Raw genomic sequence first — 24370 nt, forward strand, 5'->3', positions numbered from 1 at the left:
TTGGCAATGTTGTGAGCAGGCCAGATTACTGGCAGAGCTTTCAGGGTGTGTGCCTGGGTGTTTCATCTAAACCCCTTCTTTACCTGGGGATCCCCGAAAAGGAATGCATACAACCGTCTTCTGCGACAACTCATCACATGTAACCAGACATTACGGTGGTCCGGTTTAATGGGCAAAGAGAAATTGCAGGAGTTCATTTTAACCTACAGATAAATAAATGTTGGGCTGATGTGCAATAAGGTGAAGACAGGTAGACACGGTTGAGGTCCAGCGACGTCCAGTCCAGTGTCACTCAACTCTCTGGACACTGGTGTACTCGAATGACTCAAAGCCTAACATAGTCATTTGCTTATGATAGCAAAGTCTCTGACTCCTTGACTGCGCTTACCCATTATGTTGCCCTTTTATGCCGTCCCTTGCTTACTGTAATCGAAATATGGATCAAAAGATATTTTACTATAATTTACCAACCAGGGGGTTTTGAGAATTAACACCAAACAATGGAAACCGGTGTGGTGGTCTATGTGCTATTTTGCCTCTGGGCGTGTTGTTTCTTACTGAGTACAGTAGCTGATGGCGGAGGCTTGAATATGTGCTCATCAGTCCTGGCAAATAAGACCAAGTAAATTTCTTGAACTGGCCAATCACATGAAGCAGTTTAGGTGCTATGCTTGTCTGCATTTTAGGGCAGATTACTAAGGGAATGTGATGGGAGATTTTCTGACTTTGGATTCCAAATATTTAGAGGTTGGACACTGCATCATTGAAGTCCGAAATCGTGAAACCAAATATAATAATGTAGCCGCGCCTCTGAGAACTTCAGGATGTTAGATTACACCAATTCGGCCAACATTAGAGTTTCAACCCTGGAAGTCCGCTGCCAGCTCAGTACAGTTGTGAAACCTACACACACATGATGGATGAAATGCTTGAATTCATCTCAGCCACTGGCAATTATTCGGCCTATCCCAGTCCATCATTATTTTGTGTGCAACACCCTCCTCAGTTTAGACTCGTTGCATGCAAACCATCGATACTAGCTTTAGTAGCCTATAGCTGTTACTTACTAGCAGAGGTGGTAAGCCAAAGATCAGTGAGAAGAGTCGAGCCAGAGCCGAGCCAGCGGCCAGCTTGACTCTAAGACCCAAAACAAGAGCGGAGCAGCGAAAATAGTCACTGGCAAAGTCTTCTGCTTTCTCTCGTTCTTCCTCCAGCTTGCTGTCTGCTTCATATTTCTCCCTGTGTACCTGTTTCTCTTTTCTTGTGTTCTCTCTTCTGTTTGTTTCTGGCTCCACTTTCTCTCCTCGCTTTTTCCTTTTTCCGTGTTTACCTCAGTCTGTTTCTCTTCCACCACTTCTCACTTTTTGTCGTTTTCGCTTCTCACCCGCTACCTCCCTTTCTCCGCTGACTCTCAATCTGTATTCTGGCTCTTATTTCCTCTCTACTTCATACCAGCCCAGTTCTCAACCCCTGGCCCCATTACCATTCTTTCTGCCTCCCCCTCTGCACACTGTCGAGTAATGCTCCAAGCCGCTAGGCTGCAGCAGAGGAAGGCGCCCAGGGTCACAGGCTTTTTGCTACGTCGGAAAACACTGCCAGCCTGTTCACTAGTTCACCCAGGACGGCGTGGAGGGTGGCGTGGCCCATGCCTTCAGGGATGCAGGAGAGGCGGAATCTATAGCGCCTCGGCTCGACCTTGTTTCGCTTGGAGGCTCCATGGGCACTTCAGGCCGAGCTAGAGCCCGACATCAGGCCGAGCTAGAGCCCGACATCTGCTCGAGCCTTCAATGGCTGTGCGCAGAGACTAGGATCGCGCAATAACCACTCCACGCTGTTAGTTTAGCGTAAAAGGGTCAGACTGATTTGCATATGGCCATGTCTGAACTGGGGTGGCAGAGTGGGCTAAAAAACGGTGATGGATCAAACCCAGATCTGTTGACTGGGTGTGAGTGTTTGATTGGTTCTGATGCTCCGTCCATCACCACCCCCTTTTGTACTGCTTTGTTCGCCATAAGTTGGCAGGGTATGCTCAGACGTAAGTCCCTTGCTCACTTTGCCACTGGATTCAAGCAAGCCTGGCTGAAGACGGCTGAAATGCCAGAAACCGGTCCCAGGAAGCTTGTTTCCGGTCCAGGGAAGGCATGGCTTGGCAGTTCGGGCTGGACTGTTCCCATGAGGCACAGGGTCATACTGATTTGCATATGGCCATGTCTGAACTGGGGTGGCAGAGTGGGCTAAAGAACGGTGATGGATCAAACCCAGATCTGTTGACTGGGTGTGAGTGTTTGATTGGTTCTGATGCTCCGTCCATCACCACCCCCTTTTGTACCAGTTTAGCGTAAAAGGCCATTTATTAGGACAGGGTTGAACAACATATACACAACATCAGTAACCCCCAACAATCCCCAACCTCATGTGTCTCATCCCTCCATTCCCTCCCACACTCCAATTACTCACTCCCACATCACCCAGCGACCTCTTCACTTATCCCATTCGCTTCCTCAATTCTCTTTCAACCTCCTCCATCATCTCCAGCCATCACACTCCTGCATGACGCACCCCCACTTTGCACCTGTATCCCCCTCCCCGGAGGGGTGAGTATGCCTGTCATGGCCTTCCCCCCCACCCCCCCCCGCCTCCCCAATTACCGCTAATGCCTCGCCTCAACCCGTCCTAAACTGGCACGCTTTATTCAGTTACACCCCTTACCCCACCTAGAACAAGTCGGGTGGGCGGGTGGACAACGGAAAACTTTTCCTAACCCTCCCTAAGGCGCTGGGGACAGGAAGAGGAAGAGTTTCCTCTCCTGCCCCCTTTTAACCCTTTCCTAAGACCCCACCCCCTAAACCCAACTAAACCCCCCTGTCCTAGGTCTCGCGCAAATTCCCCAGGGGAAAACTGGTCTGCCGACCTTACTTCCCCTGGGGGCCGCATTGTGCAATAACCACTCCACCGTGTTAGTTTAGTGTAAAAGGCCATTTATTAGGACAGGGTTGAACAACATATACACGACATCAATAACCCCCAACAATCCCCACCCTCATGACTCTCATCCCTCCGTTCACTCCCACACTCCAATTACTCACTCCCACAACACCTAGCGACCTCTTCACTTATCCCATTCACTTCCTCAATTCTCTTTCAACCTCCTCCATCTCCAGCCATCGCACTCCTGCATGACGCACCCCCACCTTGCACATGTATCCCCCTCCCCGGAAGGGTGAGTATGCCCGTCATGGACTCCCCCCTCCCAAGTACCGCCAACCAGGAAACCCCCGGAGGGCGGTTACCTGCCCCACACATCTCGAGTGCACCTTTCGTCCTCAAATCCGTCGACACCAAATGGACTCGTTCCACAATTTACTGATGACATCCCTCAATTCCAACATATAATATGCATTACCCATGTACTAAAGGAGCACTCCATCGTCGCGAAAAAGAAGGGGCTCCTCGAGCCGTAAACCTGTGTGAGCAATAACTTTGATACCATTGTTACCACAAAAAACTCTCATGGCCCTATTCAGCTTTCGCCGTGCTCTTTCGACAGCTGCGGGCTTCATCCGGCGCGGTACGAATTCAGTCCACACAATACAGGCACCAGCCACATTGCTTCGCATTGCTTCCAAGTCCCGTTGCATCAAATGTAAAAGAGACACTCTGGATTGTTTCACCAAGTCATTTTCCCCCAAGTGGATAACAAGCATGTCTGGGCAACCCCTCTGAGACACATTTTTTGTCAGCCAGGGCAACAAGGCTCCCCAGCGCATCCCGCTCTTGCCCCATCAGTGTACCTCATGGTGGCTGCTCCGCAGGCCAAGGCTACGACCGTACACCTGCCTGTCCGCGTATTTTGATGCCCAATGAACAAAAGAATGTCCGACAATCCAGGTAACCGTCTTAGCTCCTGGACCCCCAACGCAAACTACGAAAGAAAAAGTCCGTGAAGGCCCACTGAAGAAAGGAACTGAAAGTTTCAAAAAGAGCACATGAAATCGCGCAGCCCATGGGCAAGACCTTGTCAACAAAAATTGCCCCCCCAAATTGCATCCCCAACAAGGAGAAATCCGCTGGATGAATGGGAAGGAGGCGAAACGCCGATTCGATGTCACACTTTGCCAACTCCGCCCCCCGGCCGCACGCCTGCACCAAGCAGGTCGCATCATCCACTGACGCATACAGCACCTTGGAATCTTCCACCGCAATGAAATCATTCGCTGACGTCCCCTCCGGCAAGGACAAATGATGGATCAATCTAAACTCCCCTTGCTCCTTCTTGGGCACCACCCCCAGCGGGGAGACAATAAGATCCGGCAGCGGCCATGTGTCAAAAGGACCCGCGATCCTGCCCTCCAGTACCTCCTTCCTCAATCTGGCAATTCTTTCGCTGACCTCAAATTCTCCGCCCATCTCCGCTCCCTAGGACCCTGATAACCCACACGAAACCCCTCCGCAAAACCCCAATGAATCTTCAACGCAGCTTCCCTATAAGGGTATCGAGAGAGCTATGGACCCATCGCCTCCACATTAACTGGCTTTGGAGCCCTTAGGCCCAGCCTGCCCCCGCGTGATCCGCCACTGCTCGGAGGATGTGGCCAGCGTGAAACGTGTGACAGGGTGGCAGCTGCCACACTTGGAGCACTCGTGCTTGAATTTGCAAGGGTGCTGCGTGCAGAATCCTTTATTGAAATTCCAACAGACCCCTGTGGTAACCCCCCCCCCAGGTTTAGGTGACTGTCCCGTAGTTCCTGTGGGAAAGGTCTGTCCTCCCGCTCCCCCTGAAACACTTTGCCGCCGCGCCCCAGACTGGGCGGGACGCAGCTGAAACGTCCGATAAGAAACCGGAAGCCCACTGGCCGTGTGTGTAGACGCCGCCGACTGAGTGGAGGACATCCATTGTACCCACCGCTCCTGATCCACCTCCCCCCAAGGCTTGTCCGGGTTAACGCTGATCCTAGCCCTGAACTCCTCGTCGTAACTGAGCCACGCAAAGCCACCGAAATGCATCTGGGCTTTGCGGATAATATCCATATACTTCAGCAGCGCTGTGGCCCTATCCAGGTGCTTCTCACAATATATGCTAGCGTAGATCAAAAATGCCGACGTCCAATTCTCCATATTCACCGGCACTCTCGGCCGCCTAGTCAACTCCCATTCCTCCTCTTTCGAACCCTCCTTGGCCTGAATCTCCCTATGCAACAGCTTGAAAACGTCCACGTATTCGTGCTTCCAAATCCTAGACCTGGTCTTCTCAGATAAATGGGACCCCAAAGTCATAGCCAAGCCCATGTACGGCAACTTCTTGCGATGCTTATCCCCAGATTCCTCCTTCCCCTCCTGCTCCCCCGGCTTGTCAGTCTGAGCACCTGCCCGTACTAACTGCTTCACCCCCCCTGCCGTCTCTGCCCCCTTGTATGGCGCTCCCACCTCCCGCACAGACCCATCCCCAACACCCACCGACCAGCAGGCCTTCTTCCGTCCCCTTCTGCCACCTTCTTCCCACGCATCCCACCAGGCACCCTCACCTGCAAGCTTCACTGGCACCGCACGCTCCTGTCTGCCGGCCACTGACGACTTCAGGTTCTCCTTCCGGGTCCCACTGCAGCTGGCCTTCGGCGCCTGCAAAACACCAATCTGTCCCGTTGCCGCCTTCTCCCTTCCCCTAGACACTTCACACACCTCACCTTCCTCCAACTCCTCACTGTCCGAATTATAGTCCAATTGCTCCACATGCACCTCTTCCACAGGCACCTTCCGCACCTCACTCACCACTCTCTTCGCACCTTTCCCTTTCATGCCAGGCACAAACTCGCAATCCGGCGCCGACGATGCCCGCTCCCTCGATAGAGGGCAGGCCGCCGCGGATCCCCCTGCTGCTTCGCCCCGGTGTTTGGAGGCCGTCTTGCGCCCCGCCGGCCCACCCTTGCCTCTACCAGCTTCCACCGCTGGCTCCCACCCCCCCTACCCCCCCCAGACCGTCGAAGCCTGAGGGGGCCCCAGCGCCATCAGGTCTCTGCATCGTCAAGGCAGTCCCTACTTCAACCATCAACAGACCCATTGGCCTCGTGCCCTAGAATGCCCCCTGCCCTGTCCTCGCCAACCCCCCCCCCCCCCAGCCCGTCTCCCTGGCTGCGCACATCACCTGCCACCTGAGCTCAGTCTCCTCAATAATACGCCGCTGGTCGCCTATGCGCTCCTCCAGCGTCATGTTATCCCACCTATCGGACCAACGCCCACCCTCCCCTGTACTGGGGCCTGACCCCCCACCCCTGGAAGGGCCGGGGGCATCACATCCTGGCATCACCTTCGCCCCCTGCGCAAGCGCTGCCTTCAAGGGGCCTTTCCCCTTGCCCCCACCACCCCCCCACTCCCACCTTGGGCCCCCGATAGATCGATGGGCTGCTCCCCCACTCCTCCCCCCCCAACAGAATCACTGCCTGACAATGCCAAAACAAACTCTCCCCCAGCCTGGACTTCGCCATCACTCTCCCCCTCCCCTTACAACTCACTGGGAGCAGCACTGGGGCCTTCCAGCACCTCCCTGTGCCCCTGCGTGCTTCCATCTGGTGCCTGCAATCTCCCCCCCTTTTCCCTTCCACTACCTCCGCAAGCGCGCTCCGAGCGCCTAACGCGGCCCCTCCCCCCGCACCCTCCGTAGCCTCCAAAGCTACCACAACATCCTGCATGCGCGCGGGGAGGCTCAGATGCCGTCCCCCGTGCTTACTGGCCTCCGCCAGCTGCCTTCCCCGCCTCCGCGCTGCCATACCTGATTTGTGCGGTGGTGGCTCATCCTAGCATGCCACCACCGCTGCTGCCACACCTGCAGATGCCGACCGTGGCGTACGGGTCATTCCGACCCACGCCTGGTCGAGCACGCCGGGTCGCAGGAGATCGGTTCGCCCGGCCTATCACCAGTAGAGCGGCACGCACGGCAGCCGCGTCCGGCTCAACCATTCCCCCGCCTTCCACTGACGATCCGCCTCCGCCGCCGAAGGTCTCTTTACCAAACGGCCGCCAACAGCCCTCCGGCCTACCGCACACCGGGACACCAGTGGCGCGAGCTCCCCAGACCCGGCCGACGGACCAGGCCAAAAATACCTATGCCTAGACAATGGAAAACTTTTCCTAACCCTCCCTAAGGCGCCGGGGACAGGAAGAGGAAGAGCTTCCTCTCCTGCCCCCTTTTAACCCTTTCCTAAGACCCCACCCCTAAACCCAACTAAATCCCCCTGTCCTAGGTCTCGCGCGAATTCCCCAGGGGAAGATTGGTCTGCCGACCTTACTTCCCCTGGGGGCCGCATTGCGGGCCTGGACCCAGCAAAGACCAGCATACATAGGAATACCTGTTAATGTAGACCTTACAGAGATCAACCAAACATCAATTAAAAATTCATAATTGTAAAAAAAAGGAGTTACTACAGTTCCAGAAAACTATTTTTAAAAATGGCACAACAAACGTGTTCATTGTTAGGATACTACCTAAAAGGTCAAATCCGATTTGGTGATTTGAGATTCTATTTCATAACTAACGGTTTGTAACAGTGTCACAGTGAAGCGGGGGTGAATAGAGGCGCCGTCTGCAAAGAAAGTCCATCCGAGCTCTGCTCCAGCATGGGCCAATCACTGGCCTCCACGGAATGGATGAATGCTGCACTGCGAGACGCAGCTTCCGGCAAAGCGGGCTAGGGTTAAGAAGCGATTGCAAGCCGACATTTAGCAGGAACACCCTTCGAATATCGTATGTTTATTGGAGACATCCCGGGGAGGAGAAGTTGGGGGGCGGTTCGAGTGAGGCTTCAAGGAGCTGAAGGAGAGAACAAACTCGCCCCTTCCGTTCTTGAGCGGGAAGTCTTGCACCTGGGATGATCACAGTGGGATGACTGATAGCCTCAGCACAAAAGAGCGAGGGAACATTTTTGAGGAGATTGACCTCATTTTTTTCTTAGTAGGAGCGAAATAAAAAATCCGCACCTTTTATTTTGATCAAGGATTACAAGGAAAGACTAAAATGGGAGTAAAGGGAAGAACTGGATCACACGAGTGACTAACACTGTCACTAATTCGGCTCTTTTGTTTGCTAACTAAGTTGGGAAGCACTGCGTCTTTCAGAAAGAAAATATACACGACCTCTGACCCCTCTGTGTGTTTTGCAATCTGAGAAGTTCTTGGAGTAGTCACACCAGAGGGGTTACTGTAGTTCACTTTAGAGCTTCTAAATAGATCGAGCCGCCGTCCACAGCGGTTGGAAATTCCCCTGGTTCCTGCTCTAAAGCGTCAGTTATTCGCTTTAAAAAACGCCCTAATCCAGCAGACAGCCGTCTCCATGTCTCAAGTACATCCAGGCTTCAGAAGACCTTTCCGGGAGCATCTGATGTGAACTGCCTGTGGAGCCCTTGGCAGGGGGTTCCATCAGCTACCACCCCTGGCTATATTGACGCAGAATGTGAGTGCCCCGTGAAGAAACCAGCCCTGGTCGCACAGAGCTGGACTGAGGGGCACATAAGTCACCAGCCTCCGAGGGTCCAATGAAGGCACCATCCCCTGAGAGTCCAAACGTGGTACAAACCCCGACTGCACAGAGCCACTCTGAGGTGGCGAAAAAGGCGCCATCCTACAAGGGACTAATGAGGGAACCAGCCTTTGTCCGTCCAATGAAGCCACCAGCCACTGAGAGTCCAAATATGGTACCAACTCTGACTGCTCTGAGACACACTGAGGGGGCAATAAAGGTGCCTGCGTATGAGGGAACACCAAGGGTACCAGCCTCCAAGGGTCGAATGAGGGTAGCAGCCTCCGAGGGTCCAAATATAGTACCAACCCTGACTGCACAGAGCAGCTGACAGGACAAGAAAGACGCCATCCTCAAGGGTCTAATAAGGGAGCCAGCCTTTGTGGGTCCAATGAGGGCACCGAGCTCTGAGAGTTCAGTAAGGGTACCAGCGTCAGAGAGTTAAATGAGGGGACCAGCCTTTGAGCGTCCAAATATGGCACCAGCCCTGACTGCACTGAGACACACTGAGGGGGCAATAAAGGCACCTACGTGTGAGGGACACCAAGGGTACCAGCCTCCAAGAGTCGAATGAGGGTAGCAGCCTCCGAGGGTTTAAGGTAGGCACCAGCCTCTGAGGGTCCAAATATGCTACCAGTCCTGACTGGAGAGACTCATGCTGAGGGGAAAACGAGAGTAGTAGTTTCTGAATATCCACGGACGATGCCAGTCTCTGTATTTCGACTGAGCGGACAAGCCTCGGAAGGTCCAAGGAAGGCACCAGCCTCTTCGAGTCCAAATATAACATAGCGTGTGTATTTCTGAGACATATTTTCCTTGAGTTATCACTTGCTGATGATACCTCTTTTTTCTGGTGTTTACACACTTGTGGCCATATTATAGATGGTGTTCCAGTGACCCAGGGGACACAGCTGCCCACTTTTTGTTCCCCCATGGCACTTTGATATTACAGAAGGGCTTCAGACACTGGCATGGCCATTACTGTTTTACAGATCGCATCAGCACTAAACATGCATCAATATTATCTCAAGGGAATGCTCTCTTATTTAGATTGGAATATGGCCCCATGCAAATGAGGGTGTATTTTGCTTTTTCCACTGTGTCATTACAGGTGCAGAGGCTTGAAGTCCATGAGAACGTGCACTATGTGTGTGCCCTGCATAGGTGGTGCCTTCTAATCCTGTCAGGGGAGACAATATGGCATTACAGCCAGAGTGGCGGACTTGAAACGGGGTTCCAGGGGAACCAGGTTCAAGTCTCGTTGTCAGCACAATATCCTGTGATTCTGGGCAAATCGCTTAATCACCCGGCGCCTAAAAATGTGAATCTGACCTTGTGTAATGTAACTGGTGCTCATGTAAAGTGCTCCAATACCTTTGGGTCGAGTTTGTGCTATATAAAGCTGCAAAAAAGAAATACAATAAAAATAAATTACAGCACCCCTTTGTGGTCTTTTAATTCTTGACGGTGTGCCATTTGTTTGATCGCTTGCCCTGCTGATGCTTCCTGTCTGTGGTCTCACTTCCTTCCTAATGATTCCTTTTTGTGATGTATAATGTCCTGATGAAAGTTATTTTCTGTTCCCATCATTCCCCATCAGTACCTTCTTTTGGTTCATTGGTCTTGAAGAAGTCACTGTGCTATGGTCTGTCTCTTGCTGCTTTTATCTCTTCTTTATCATCATAGTTTCTGCAGATGCCTTCTTCCTGTGGCTGCTTTCTCAGGATTCCTCCTTACTATGGCCTATCTCTGTGTAGTGATACCTTAGGTCCCTGATTTACCAGCCATTCCATAGTCTCTTTTCTGATTTCAATGCACATCTTATTCTTCTCTCACAGACACCACTGTCCCAACGTCTGATGATGCAGGAAAGCTCCTTGGCGCAGTTAGCCCACCCGAGTGCCAACTCGCTGCCGACCATCACTTTGGGACTTCCAGCTACTGCCACCAGCCTCAGGGTAAGGATGGGTGCCCAGGGAGGTAATACATAGAGAGAAAGACTTAAGTAGAGAAGGATAGAGACAATATTTTAGGATCAAAATAATATTTAGATGAGGGCTCTGCAATGGAATGGTTGCATGACGATGAGGGAACAAGGCACGATCAGAGAACAGACTAGGAAGCAGAGACTTGTGGAGAGCAGGTTTAAGAAAGATGTAATGGCTGGAGGGATGGTTATCCAGGAAGAAATGAGTAAAGAGATGATCTAAGGAAGAAAGAATAGTAAAGCGACTAGGAAATATGGAAAGGGCCTAGAAATCGAGCTATGGTGAACAGAAAGGGATTAAAGAAGTATTGAAAGAGTAAAGTGGTGATTGAAATAAAAGTAATAAGTGAATAGAGAGGCTGACGCATAACAAAGGGAATGTGTGGAAGCAGAAAGCATTAAAAGATTGGGCCAGTAATTGCAGATATGAAGTAGGTATCATGACTCGAGATAAGCACATGACAACATGCATTAAATTTCTCTAGATAATATGGTGTTTGCTCTGGTGAGCTTAAGCATTCTGTCCACTCTGCCAGGCGTCGGGGCAGGGCACGGGTTGCTCCAGAATCTTTGATACGTGCAAAGTGGAACAATCCGCATAACTTTAATACTGCAGTACTTCTGCCCCATCTCCATCGCCTAAATGTGGTTTCAAATTAAAATCTTTCAGAATTAAAGTATTCCAAATTTCCATTTTCAGTACTTGTGTTTTATGTATTATAGTTTTATATATCATGTCTGGATACCTCCTCTTGAGTGGCAGGGAGTGGGCCTTGGTCCATTCCACACTGAACAATTGTCTTCTGCCAGATGAAATATACAGGATAATAGCTCAAAAAGACTAGAGACAGAATAGAGGTGGACCAGCCAAAATATTCAAAGAGAGAGCCGAACCAAGGGACTAAAATTCCTTGGTTCGTCTCTCTCTGTTGCCAGGCAGGTCGCTCCCCACGCCGCACAGCACCACCTGTTTTGCCCGTGTCCCTGAAGCTCTCCGCTGCTGCTGGGTGTTCGAGGCCCTCCCCCACCCGCAGGCTTCCACCTGCACCTCAGATCTCTGTGTGCCCACTCTCCCCCTTTCTCCTGTCTGCCCCCGGTTTGTGATTATTGCATTCTGTTTACTGTTTCGTATTGCTTAACTGTAGTCTGCCTTATTCCTTCTTCCTTTGTACTGTTACTGTGCCCCTTGCCTCCTGTTTATTTTTCGCCCGTTCTGCTCTCCTGTTTTCCGCCTCTGCGTCCCCTGTGGCCCCGCCCCTCCGCTCGCCCATTCGTCCCGCTCCCGCCTTCCAGCTGCTCCCCCCTCCCACCTCCCCTTCTTATAGCGGCCGCACCGCTGGCGCGCCAAAGGTGCGCCTAAGGCAAGCCTGCCTGTGCCCGTCCGTGCCCAGCGCCAGACCCCCTGGCCCCGACGAACGCCACGACACCCGACGCCGCTATGACGCCAGCACCCACCACGCACTCAACACTGGCCGCTCACACACCTGCTTCCGGGCCACCCCGAAACACACCCAAGGACCCTTCTCCTGCCGGAACTGCAGCTATAGCAGCCTCCAAGCCACCTCCACGTTCACCGGGGTAGGACGCAACAACCTCAGATGCATACTACTTGACACCTGCTCCGCCCGAAAACACGCCATGGAACTCTGGGACCTACTCGGCTCCTCCTCCCCGGACGTCGCCTTCCTGACGGAGACCTGGGTGAACCCCTTCTCGCCATCCGACATCGCCATAGCCATCCCGGACGGCTACCAGATCACCCGCAGGGACCGCACCAACGGAACAGGAGGAGAAATCGCCATCGTCCACAGAAATACCCTCAGAATCTCGACCTGCACCGACGACACCCTCAGCGCCGCCGAACACCTGCACTTCCAGATCCACATCGACTCCCAACACCACCCTCGGAGGAACCCTCATCTACAGACCCCCCGGCCCCTGGCCGCAGTTCAGCTACTCCATTGCCGACTTCGTCAGCATGCACGCCCTTGCATCCACGGACTACATCCTCCACGGAGACCTGAACTTCCACCTTGAGAACACCAACGACAGCAACTCCACCACCCTGCTCAACAACCTTGCCAACCTCGGACTCAAACAGCTCGTCACGACTCCCACCCACTCCACGGACACACGCTCGACCCCATCTTCTCCGCCAGCAATCACGTCACCAGCCACACCACCGAACTCCACTGGACCGACCACCGATGCGTCCACTTCACCTTCGAGAAGCCCACCGCGCACCACCACACACAATGGGCCCCCCGCCACAGCTGGATTAAAGTCACCGAAGACCAGCTAATTGCCACCCTCGCCCAAAACCCACCAACTGACACCACCGACACCTCCACCCGCAACCTCAGGCAATGGATCGACGACGACGCCAACACTCTTGCCCCGATCAAGAATCTCTCTAACAGCCACACCAACAGGAAAGCCATCTGGGTCACTGCCGACCTCAAGGCATCCAAGCAGGCCTGCCGTAGGCTTGAGAAGAAGTGGCACAACGAACAGACACCGGACAGCAATGCAGCTTACAAGAGCACCATCCGCAGACACCACCAACTCATCTGAGCCGCCAAAAGGACGTCCTTCAAAGAACGCATCAACCACAACACACACAACAGCAAAGAGCTCTTCAACATTGTGAAGGAACTCTCCAACCCCAGCTCCAACTCCAACGACATCCCGCCATCGCAAGACCTCTGCGACTCCCTAGCCACCTTCTTCCACCGCAAGATCTCAGACATCCACAACAGCTTCAACAACCAGGCCCCCGACAGACACGACACCTCAGACTTACCGCCCCCCAGCCACACCGACCCCCTGCTCTCCTGAACCAGCGTCAACGACGACGACACCATCAAAATCATGAACACCATCCACTCCGGCTCACCATCTGACCCCTGCCTGCACCACATCTTCAACAAAGCAAGCTCCGCCATCGCATCCCATATCCGCAAGATCATAAATAGCTCCTTCGAGACCGCCACCTTCCCGGAGAGCTGGAAGCACATCGAGATCAACGCCTTACTCAAGAAACCCACGGCGGACCCCAAGGACCTCAAGAACTTCCGGCCCATCTCCCTACTCCCGTTCCTGGCGAAAGTCATCGAGAAGATTGTCAACAGGCAACTGACCTCCTTCCTCGAAGAGAACAACATCCTGGACCCGTCCCAATCCGGATTCCGCAGCAACCACAGCACCGAAACAGCCCTCATCGCCACCACCGACGACATCAGGGTCCTGCTGGACAACAGAGAAACTGCGGCCCTCATCCTCCTGGACCTTTTGGCATCCTTCGACACCGTCTGCCACCACACCCTACGCACACGCCTCCACAACGCAGGGATCCGCGACAAAGCCCTGGACTGGATCACCTCCTGCCTCACCGGCAGAACCCAGAGTGTCCGCCTCCATTCCGATCTAAAGACACCAAGATCATCTGCGGCGTACCCCAAGGATCGTCCCTCAGCCCGACACTCTTCAACGTCTACATGGCACTGCTCACCAACATCGTCCGATCGCACAACCTCAACATCATCTCATACGCCGACGACACCCAGCTGATCCTCTCTCTCACCAAGGCCCCCACAGCCGCCAAATCCAACCTCCACGAAGGAATGAAGGCCATCGCCGAATGGATGAGGGACAGCCGCCTGAAACTGAACTCGGACAAGACAGAGGTCCTCATCATCGGATCCACCTCATCCGTCTGGGACGACTCATTGAGGCCGGCCGCGCTGGGAGCTGCACCGACGCCCACTGACCACGCACGCAACCTGGGGGTCATCCTGGACTCCTCGTTGTCAATGACCCAGCAAGTAAACGCCGTCTCTTCCTCCTGCTTCAACACCCTCCGCATGCTCCGCACGATCTACAGATGAATCCCCACCGGAACCAGAAGGACGGTCACCCAGGCTCTCATCAGCAGCAGACTGGACTACGGCAACGCCCTCTATTAAGGAACCTCAGCCAAACTCCAGAAACAACTACAACGCATACAGAACGCCTCTGCACGCCTCATCCTCGACATCCCGCGCCACAGCCACATCACAGCCCACTTGAATGACCTGCACTGGCTCCCCGCCAACAAGAGGATCACCTTCAAGCTCCTCACCCACGCTTACAAAACACTCCACAACACCGGACCAGCGTACCTCAACGAACGACTCACCTTCTACACCCTGAACCGCCAGCTTCGCTCCGCTGACCTCGCCACCTTCCCCTGCATCCGAGGAGCGACCGGCGGTGGCAGATCATTCTCCCACCTCGCCGCCAAGACTTGGAACACCCTCCCCATCCGCCTGCGACAGACCCAGGACCTGCTAACCTTCAGGAGACTTCTCAAGACCTCGCTGTTCGAGCAGTAGCAGCACCCCCGCCCCTCCCACAGCGCCTTGAGACCCTCACGGGTGAATAGTGCACTCTACAAATGGATTGATTGATTGATTGATTGCATGAGACGAACATTTTTTTCCATCTCTAAGACAGAACACAGGTGAACGAACAGTAGAGAAGTGAAAGCATTGGCCAAGTTGGAGACCTTGCAAAGACTTTGCTCAAGAGAGCTTGCCCACTCTCCTGAACTGAATGAAGATGCCAGTTTCTGCGTTAATATTCCTATCTCGATTGGCCTTTGTATTTGCTTTTGAAAAGTGGTAGATGCAAATTGTGAGTTCCGCCAACGATGTTTGCAGTCTAGGAATGGTTACCTATGCCAGTGTCTGTGCACAAATGTGTTCCGAAAACATAAGTGGGTAGGAGCCTTTAAAATAGGGAAGCAATGTCCAGAACTATATATTATCATGGAATGTACTGCCTGGTATGAACATTATTACCCCCTTGTTTTCCTTTCACGCTGGCCTTGTTACCACTGGTCTCGCCTGTCATGTAGGCAGAGACAGAAGGAGAAGGTAAACAATGTCCTCAGAGCACTAATCCAGCAGCAGGACTTAGGGTGCTTAACCCTGTGATTGCATCAGGTATGTGATGCCACTTCTGATACCCCTGGCCTTTTGGGGAATTGATTTCGATAGTAGGAAGCCAATGCATTTGACAGATGGAGAAGCTAGAGCTAATATTGTAAACGTTTGTCAGACACAGAAGGTTATTAGTGTGGAAAAGATAGGACTTGTGACATTGCACGGAGCAGAGTGAGTTTTGGAATGTCATATCGGGTACTCTGGCACTACCAGGTGGGAGAACCAGAAAGGGCCAGTGTATGGGCCTTTTTTTTAGGTCTCGCCTGACCCAGCGCATGCGCTGGTCTGGCGAGACTTTTTGAGAGGGCTCCAAAAAGTGCTACCAGGCCAGCCTAGAGCTACAGTGCATGTGCGCAGGCGCGCGCGCCGCGCTTTACCTTTCACTTTCCCTTTCGCGGCCGCACGGCCGCGTTGATGTTTGATCGCGATCACTTTCAGGGCTGCTTGGCATAGCCAATAGGTCTCGCTTTTGGGACCTTATAAGTATTTAGTTATGCAACTGTTGCGTGGCTAAACACTTATAAGGTCCCAAAGGCGAGACCTATTGGCTATGCCAATGCTTGTTTTTTTGTTTCATCACTGCTTTCGGGACAAAAAGGCCACACACACCCTTTCAAGCGCGTCTATCTGGCAGTGCCAGAGTGCCTAATCTGCCAGCTCAAAACGGCTTCTAGTTGGCAACACGGGCTTTTGTGAAAAGGTTTGCCAAATGTCACTTGAAGAACTTTATAGACCCTAAATTCCTATGGCTGTGTGTATGACGTGTCTTTAAAATGATGCTATTGTTATTGACCAACATTTCCGTAGGTGCAGTCTGCCCTTAGCATGTCGTCACAGTGGCTTTTGGTAGACCACTGTGTTTCTTTCCAAGTTTCCTTCGCAGGTGGGAGCCTCATTTGTTTTTCTGTGATGTGTGGTGAATAGGTTGAGTCTGGAAGTTTTATTGAGCTGCGCACTTAGCGACTAAGGCAAGAAAGCTGTACCAAAGTGTTTTCTCATTTGGTGCAGACGCTTTTTATCTGGCAAAAGAGGCAAGTAGCTGACGGTGGAAAGTCATGTAGCCTGCTGGCTGAGTATATGGGATGTGTTGGGAGTGTGTTCAGAGTTCTCTCTAAATGTGTGGCCCGTAACTGTGGTGTATGTTATATGTTGGCGGGCAATGCCGTTTTGACCATTTTGCTACCAACCTCAGTGGTATTTCTATGCAGTTAGATGTGTTCGTGATATTCTGTTTAATGTGCATTGCTGATTGTTGTGCATGTGACAGCTGATACTGTTCGATGTGGGTGCTGTTGTTAGCATACTGATATCCAACCGTATGGCAGATCTTTGCGGTGTTGGGTGCTTGAACAGTCTTCTGACTGCAGTGTACTGTTGAGGGGGGAAGGAAACGGAGTAAAAAATGCTTGACGTACTTTCTAACTCAGTGTTTGAAAAGCTCGAAAGTCAGCCTTAAATCTGCCTCAATGCGCTAGGGATGGGTCTGTGTGGGTTGGAGTGTGAAGGGGTAGAAACAACGGGTTAAGGGAAAGGGAATAGGAAACGGCAGAGAACTTTTTCGGCTGCGATACTGAGTTTCATCCCCAAGTTTTGCTTCTGGCAGCTAGCGCCGTGGCCGTTAATCTTTCAAAAATGACCTTTGGAGTAAAGAAACCAGGCGCATTTCATATAAAACCCTTCGTGCTCCCCGGCGATTGTTTTTAGTGGCGTGCAAACATAATTCTGCACGTAATAAAAATCTGCTTACTACAGTGTGGCCACGAGATGGTGCCTTTGTGTTAAAAGTTAGCATTGGTAATTTCGTTTTTTATTACTATGGAGAATAACGGGAAATTGATGTCTCGTTCTAACATAACATGCTTCGGGTACTTGACGTCTTTCTTCACGTGCTCCTCTCTGCCTCAAATTTCCTCCTGTTCTGCTCCCTCGCCAATATTCATTGATTCATTGTGTCCACAGGCAGAAGCAGATCGAAGGAACCACCCCGGCTTGGTGCACAGAGTTCCAATGATGAACAGCTCTGTTATCGCAGGACCCCATTCTCAGATATATATCCCATCACCCGTGGAGCCGCATGACCCCGGAAGCTCGCTCGCCCCGCACCTACAGCCTGTCATCATTTTGGAACCCTCGGGACCCCACACGCCGCTTGTCACAGGTAGGTGCGGGTATTCACGCTGTGTTAGTAAAAGTTACTAGGACGGCCCTGCCGAGGGAACAAGCGGACTCGAAGCAAAAGGGCGGAACTTATCTGTAAACATTTCAGACACCAAAGACTTCGTGCTAAATGAAAGGCCTGAAAAGGCTGCATGACTTTTTCTGAGCGTAGTGAAATCAGAGTAATTGTCTATTTCAAGTGTAATCCACAATATTTTTATAAATGTGCAAAATATAGGTAAGTGGCGTGGTTTAAATAATGTAAGATCCTGCTCGATTTATAATTGCTTTTTTGTCTTTCCCGTAAAAGAGTTATGTGGATTTTCCGTAGTGCATTTATACTGTATTGCAGCATTTATACAACGCTTACTAGTGCTTGCCTACAGGAGCAGCACACCGTGTTGGGTGTGTGGTTCGAAAGATGGTGTTTTTGTTTTGCTCCTGTGTTTGGAAGTGTGTCCATGTCGTGAATGATGACCTCCGAGGTGCAGTTATCTGTTCTGTCTGGGGCGGAGCACTTAGCGGTGTGTGGGATGATGGAGTGTAATAGACAATTGCACAGTTTTATTGTTTTCATCATGCTGGTAATTTTGAACAGCTCTGATTGTCCCTTTGTGGTATTTTATATGATAAAATGTGCTTATCTGGTTACTGCACTGGATTGTCCAAGCTGAGATTTTGCTTACATTTGTGGACCTGAGCTGTCAGAACTGGAGAGATCTCTTGGGATGGACGTTTTTTTATTATCATCCAATATCTTAGTGAGATGTATAGAAGCAGTCTGATTGTGTAGATATTTGGGACTTGCAGGGAAAGGATTATATTAGAGCCCTCCAAAATTGTCCAGTAATGTGTGACATCTGTCTTCAGTTATTTTATCACTGTTTATTTGGTGATGTTTGGCGGTACATTGCTGGTAATGGACAATCATCATAGCAGATATGTCTTGTGACTTATTAGATAGAAGCTGTCCTTTATTCCTGACTGCTGTGTATTATGGTTTTGGTATTATTGTGAGCCATACCTCTGAAAAATTGAAGTATATACCTATATAATGCCACAGTGAAGCATAGGTCAGCCTTTTCATTTGCTTGCCTGCATAATGAAAGTATTTTGCTGGTTGAGGTGTTTGCAATCCATGGGTTGTAAGCTGATGATTCCATTTGAGGATGCAACTCTATTCTGGACTCTGTTGCTGGGATGCTTGTGGTGCAGTTACCTAGGAAATAGCCACGTTTTAAACTGTCTTTGGAAGTGTATATAGCCCTGGGTGCTTCTAATACTGGCTGATAGTGAGTTCCAGAGCTTGGCGGATTGTACTGCAAAAGCATCGTCTCCTATGGATTTCTTGTGGTAAGGTGGTATGATAACTGGTGCTAGCCTGGAGCGCAGTGTTCTGTTTGGATTAAATTGCTTGAATGTAACTTGTATGTATAGACGTCCTTTTTTAGGTCTCGTCTGACCCAGCGCATGCGCTGGTCTGGCGAGACTTATTGAGAGGGCTCCAAAAAGTGCTACCAGGCCAGCCTAGAGCTACAGTGCATGTGCGCGGGCGTGCGCGTCGCGTTTTACCGCGATTACTTTCACTTTCGGCCGCACGGCCGCTTTGATGTTTGATCGCGATCACTTTCACTTTCGCAGCCGCACGGCCGCTTTGCATAGCCAATAGGTCTCGCTTTTGTGACCTTATAAGTATTTAGTTACGCAACTGTTGCATGGCTAAACACTTATAAGGTCCTAAAGGCGAGACCTATTGGCTATGCCAATGCTTGTCTTAGTAGGTTCTGTGGACAATGAAGAGTGCCCCGAGCATTGTCTTTCTAGCTCTAGGTAGACAGTGGAGAGATCGCAGAACTGGAGCGGTGTGTTCTCATGGATAAAGGTGGAGAAGAAGCCTTGCTTCAGCATCTTGGATTAGTTGTATTTTTTTGTATAATGAAATGTGGATGCACCAAGGCATAGGCTGTTGGCATAGTCAAGCTTGTAGATTATGAGTAGGGCTCCCGGTTGTATGGTATTTATTTTTTGGACATTTCCGTCTGTATTTACCTATATTTATTTTTTGCTAAGTTAATCTGAATTTATCCATATTAATTTTGGGGTTTGTGGAAAAATAAAGCTGAAATGAGTACATTTCCGCATTTATTCCACCGGTAAATATGCACGCATGTAATATGCAAATTTCAGTATCAACCATGTGCATATCTACCTCTGTTAAAGCCTCTTTACTAAAAATCCGATCTTTTTTAGCCCCCTTACCTATCAATCCACACAGCTATTGCCTGGCAGTCATGACAGACAGTATTTATAATTACTCAAAAAGCAACCCAGTTTCCGTTTTTATCCACATTTCAAAAAGAAATACAGGCAAGAAAATAAATGTTTTCTGTTTGTATTTATCTGTAATAATCAGTAAAAAACGGAAAACCAGGAGCCGTAATTATGAGTGACGATGGCTTGCAGTTTGAGTTGATATGCAGGGTATGGGAAGATGCAAAGTAGTGTTTTTATTGTGTAGAAGGCGCTCTTTGTGATGTTGTTAGCATGCAGTATCAAGAACAGGTCTGAATCCATGGTTACTTCAAGGTTTCTAACTTCCCTTGAGGTTGAGGGAGGGGCTTTGTGTTCCTTAGACCGTATGGTGTTAGGCTGGTAGTTTTGGCATTGTCTGCATGTCATAATCTCTGTGATATTGAGTTTTAAAAGGTTATTTATCATGCATGAGTTCATGACAAGAATGCAGTTATCAAGATTTGAATTGTAGAGGTCTTTGGGGCACTTTCTTTTTAAAATGATTTGGGTGTCATCTGCATGGTTGTAACTGGTGTGGTTGTATTACTTAATTAGATTTGATTAGATAGTAATATAATAATAGCGGGGATATTGTGGACCCTTGATGAATGTCACAATGATGTATGTGAGGAGGTGATGTTAAACTGAGTAGGTAGACTACACTTTGTCAGTCAGTGAGGTAGGAAGCAATCTATTTTAAAGCATTTTCACCAATTCTGATATTGTGATGTCTTTGCAGTAGTTTGTGGTGGTGTGCAGTGTCAAACGCAGCTGATAAATCCAGACGTAATAAGGCAGCCACTCCGTTTTGTCCACTGTGAGTTTGAGATCATCCCTGATGGATATGATGGCTGACTCTGTGCCTATGCCTGGTCTAAAACCGAACTGTTGGTATGATTGTAAACCATATTGTTTGGTAAAGTTAGGGAGTTGGGTAAATACTGTTTTCTCCAAAAATATTGCCAAGAATGTCAATTTGATATGGACCTGTAGTTTGCTGGATCAGGTAGATTGAGGTTTTTCTTTTTCAGGAGAGATTTGATTTAGGAGTTTTTGAGCTCTGGTGCGAATGAACCTAGTTCCAGGTACTTGTTGAGTAAGCATCTGGCTACGTCTCCTGCACAGGTTGAGTGAAAGATATCTTTGAAGATTCTTGGCGGTGCTGGGTGTGTAGGTATTCTTGATCGTCTGGCTGCAATGATAATAATAACCACATCTTTCTGTTACAGGGTATTGAAGGTATGCTATAACAGATAGTTATTGGTGTCTCTTTCTGTGAAGGTTAGGTCATGCATTATTGTGGTGTTGTCCGGTTCTCCATCAGGACATTTTCAGTCTTTGCAATTAGTTTGAGAACAATTAATTGAACGTTTTGTCACAGAAGTCTTGTGATCCTGGTGTTTCTATATTTATTCACTCTGGATTGCGGAATTCTGTTAGAGTTTCATGACTTTCTTTTGAAGGGCAATCTGCTTCAGTTATGTACGTGAAGTAGTAGTATCTTTTTATGGTTATTATGGCTCTTTTGTAGGCTGTGTTATAGTGCCATAGCATGCTTTTGTCTGTTTCAGCTCCTGATTGTCTCCATTGGCGTTGTAGTATATTTGGTAGTGATTACATTCTTCTGATGTTGTCATTAACCCATGTGGTGTTTTATTTTATATAGTTCACTTAGGATGTGGTTTTTGTTGTTATCTGTTTGTCTAGTGCACTAGAGATCCAATTGTGGAAGCTGTGTATTTCTTTTGGCCACATGATTATTGTTTTTTTTCAAGATGTGTTTTGAGTTACTGTCTGGCTATTTTTTTCCATTTCCTGTATGAGCGTTTGTTGTTGTTAGTTATTGTTGTCTTCAAGCTGTTGTTATTGATAGGTGTGTGGAACTTGAAGGTGATGATGTTGTGGTTGCTTCAGCTTATGGAGAGTTGTCTGTAACTGTGGCTTGTCCTAAGGGTGCAAACTTGACATCTAACATGTGTCCTGCACAGTGAGTTGGGCCACAAACTATTTATTGTAGGTTGAAGCCTTCAGGTTGGTTCCGATAGCTGTGGTTTTGGTTAGCTTCTACTTGTCAACCCAAATGTTGAGGTCTCCTAGAATGCATACGTTTGGGTGGTCTAGGTTACTGTATTAATTAGGACATCTTTAAATTTGGCAATGGTCCATTGTGGTCTATATATTAAGAGGAAGGTAAAGCTAATAGTTGGAGTGGGGTGACAGCTTATCAATAATGATTCGCGTCCATAGTGAGACTTTCAATTATTGTTATTTGTAGTGTTTTTATTTCAATGGATGATAGCTAGGCCTCCTCTAATGTTGGAAATACGATTTTTGTTCATGATGTGAACTTCAGGAGGGGTGGATATGTGGCATGTGGGTGCAGAATCTTAGGTAAGCTATGTTTCTGTGTTAAGTTGAGGTTGTTCATGGAACTTGCATTGAAGAGCAGGCATTTTGTTCTGTTTCTTTCTTCTTTATATCTTGTAGTAAGGAAGGCGGTGGAGGTAGATAGGATATTTTGTTATGGCTGGTTTGGGGGTGAAATGTGCTTGTGGCTTTTGATGGAGGTGGCAGGAGATTGTTTGGTTAGAGAAATGTGGACTTTCAGATGTGTACTTGTGTGTAGGCTTTATGTGGTGGGTCATGGTGTTCTAACATCTGTGTTTGGTGACTTGTGTAGAGTGTGGGGGGATTGTGGTCGGAAGGTTTGCCAATTATCTGACCTGTCTGTCGCATTCAGACTGTTGTCTGCTAGTTGTTGGATTTTCAATGGTGGGGGCTGTCAGAGGGGCCAGGTCTTGCGACCTTCCACTGACTTTTGTGATTGTGTTCAGTGTCTACAGTTGTTTTCATCTCACTGAATGATCTTCTGGCCTTTCACTTCTCCATCCAAGTGTCTCGAATTTCTGCTGCTGTGAGTGTAGCCCAATTTTGCAACCTCACATGAAGGACTGTTCAATTAGTCAGTATACTGATTTATAAAAGATTCAGTAAAAACACATTTGTCAAAATAAATTAGCGCTGTGCATAAAAGTTTCTTTCGTAGAGCTATACAGTACTTTTGTGGTCATTTTTTCCCATGTACGTTTTAATATCCAGAGTCGAGCTGTATGTCTTATAGTGATTTTGTAGTATTAGAAATTTGGATTCTGAGCATTCCATTGAAGGTACATGAGTGGTTCAGGGCCAATAATGTCTGATTCAGGCCGCCTGCTCCAACATTTCAATGTTAGTTTTTCAAGTTCTCCCTTTTTCATTTAGAATATTCTACCCTACCCTCGAGTATGCTCGAATAAGTTGTATGACGGAACCATGACTCCCTCAACAATGCCATTTTTTACAATGCATATGCCTTTAACACACAAATGTTAACATTTTACAGGTAAGTATGTATATTATATAAATATATACAACAGACTTCCTAAAAAAGATCCAGGACATACAATGGAATGATCAACTAATCATAGTCACCATAGATGTGACATCTTTATACACATCGATCCTTTACTTAGATGGATTAGCAGCTGTCAGACAATTTTTGAAGACTAGATCATTGAGCGCTCTGGAACATTCCGAGATGCTCATCGAAATATTAAATTATTGTCTGACACACATCTTCCTCCTTAAGGCAGAATTATTTCTCCAAAAGCAAGGTACGGCGATGGGAACCTCATTCGCCCCCACATATTTGAATCTAATCATGGCGGTTTGGGAAACAGACATACTAAACAGCAAATACAGGTCTAACATCAAAATCTGGACAAGATTTATAGGTGACCTTTTCGTGGTATGGGAAGGTGATTTATCAGATCTTGAAACATTCATCCAAACACTGCACAACAATAACTACAATCTTTCTTTCACATCAACATACAGCAAATAGCAAGTAACATTCTAAGATGTGGAAGTGTTCATCAAGGATTACAAAATATGCACAAAAATGCATCGTAAACCAACCGCTTGCAATAGTATACTCCACGCCAACAGTGGACATCCAAAACATCTAAAGTGGAGTATACCTTACGGAGAAATGCTCTGTGCCAAGAGAAATTGTTCAGAACCCTCAGACATTGAACAAAATCTGGATGAGATGAGTATATGATTCCTGGACAGGGGTTACCCAATAGAAATCATCAAAAATGCAAGTGCTAAAGTTAAGCTTACATCAAGATCAGAACTAATAGAAACAAAGGAAGATCAAGAAGAGGATGATATAACACGTTTGATCATGGACTTCAATGTCGAAAATAAGACCCTAAAAATTGTCATAAAGAAAAATTGAAGCATTCTATTGCAAGATGAAACATTGAAGCAGACGTTACCATTGAGTCCTATCATCACATACAGGAAAACAGCTTCTTTAGGTGACCTCTTAACACATAGCCATCTGGAGGTTAAAGAACCGGAAACATCAACATGGCTAACCACACCTGGATTTTGGAA

The 24370-nt window shown here is 49.0% G+C and overlaps 1 protein-coding gene across 4 annotated transcripts in view; it reads left to right on the forward strand.

Annotated features, from left to right (window-relative positions):
• HDAC7 (histone deacetylase 7) overlaps positions 1-24370 on the forward strand; it is a 726616-nt gene that overhangs the window by 402190 nt on the left and 300056 nt on the right. For all 4 annotated transcript variants that reach the window (XM_085600245.1, XM_085600246.1, XM_085600247.1 and 1 more), the window contains 2 exons: positions 10345-10464; positions 17438-17636. In XM_085600245.1, coding sequence (XP_085456371.1) covers positions 10345-10464; positions 17438-17636 — 319 coding nt within the window. The remainder of the gene's footprint in view (positions 1-10344; positions 10465-17437; positions 17637-24370) is intronic.

The sequence above is a fragment of the Triturus cristatus genome, chromosome 4_2 (assembly GCF_964204655.1).
Source record: "Triturus cristatus chromosome 4_2, aTriCri1.1, whole genome shotgun sequence".
Taxonomy (NCBI): domain Eukaryota; kingdom Metazoa; phylum Chordata; class Amphibia; order Caudata; family Salamandridae; genus Triturus; species Triturus cristatus.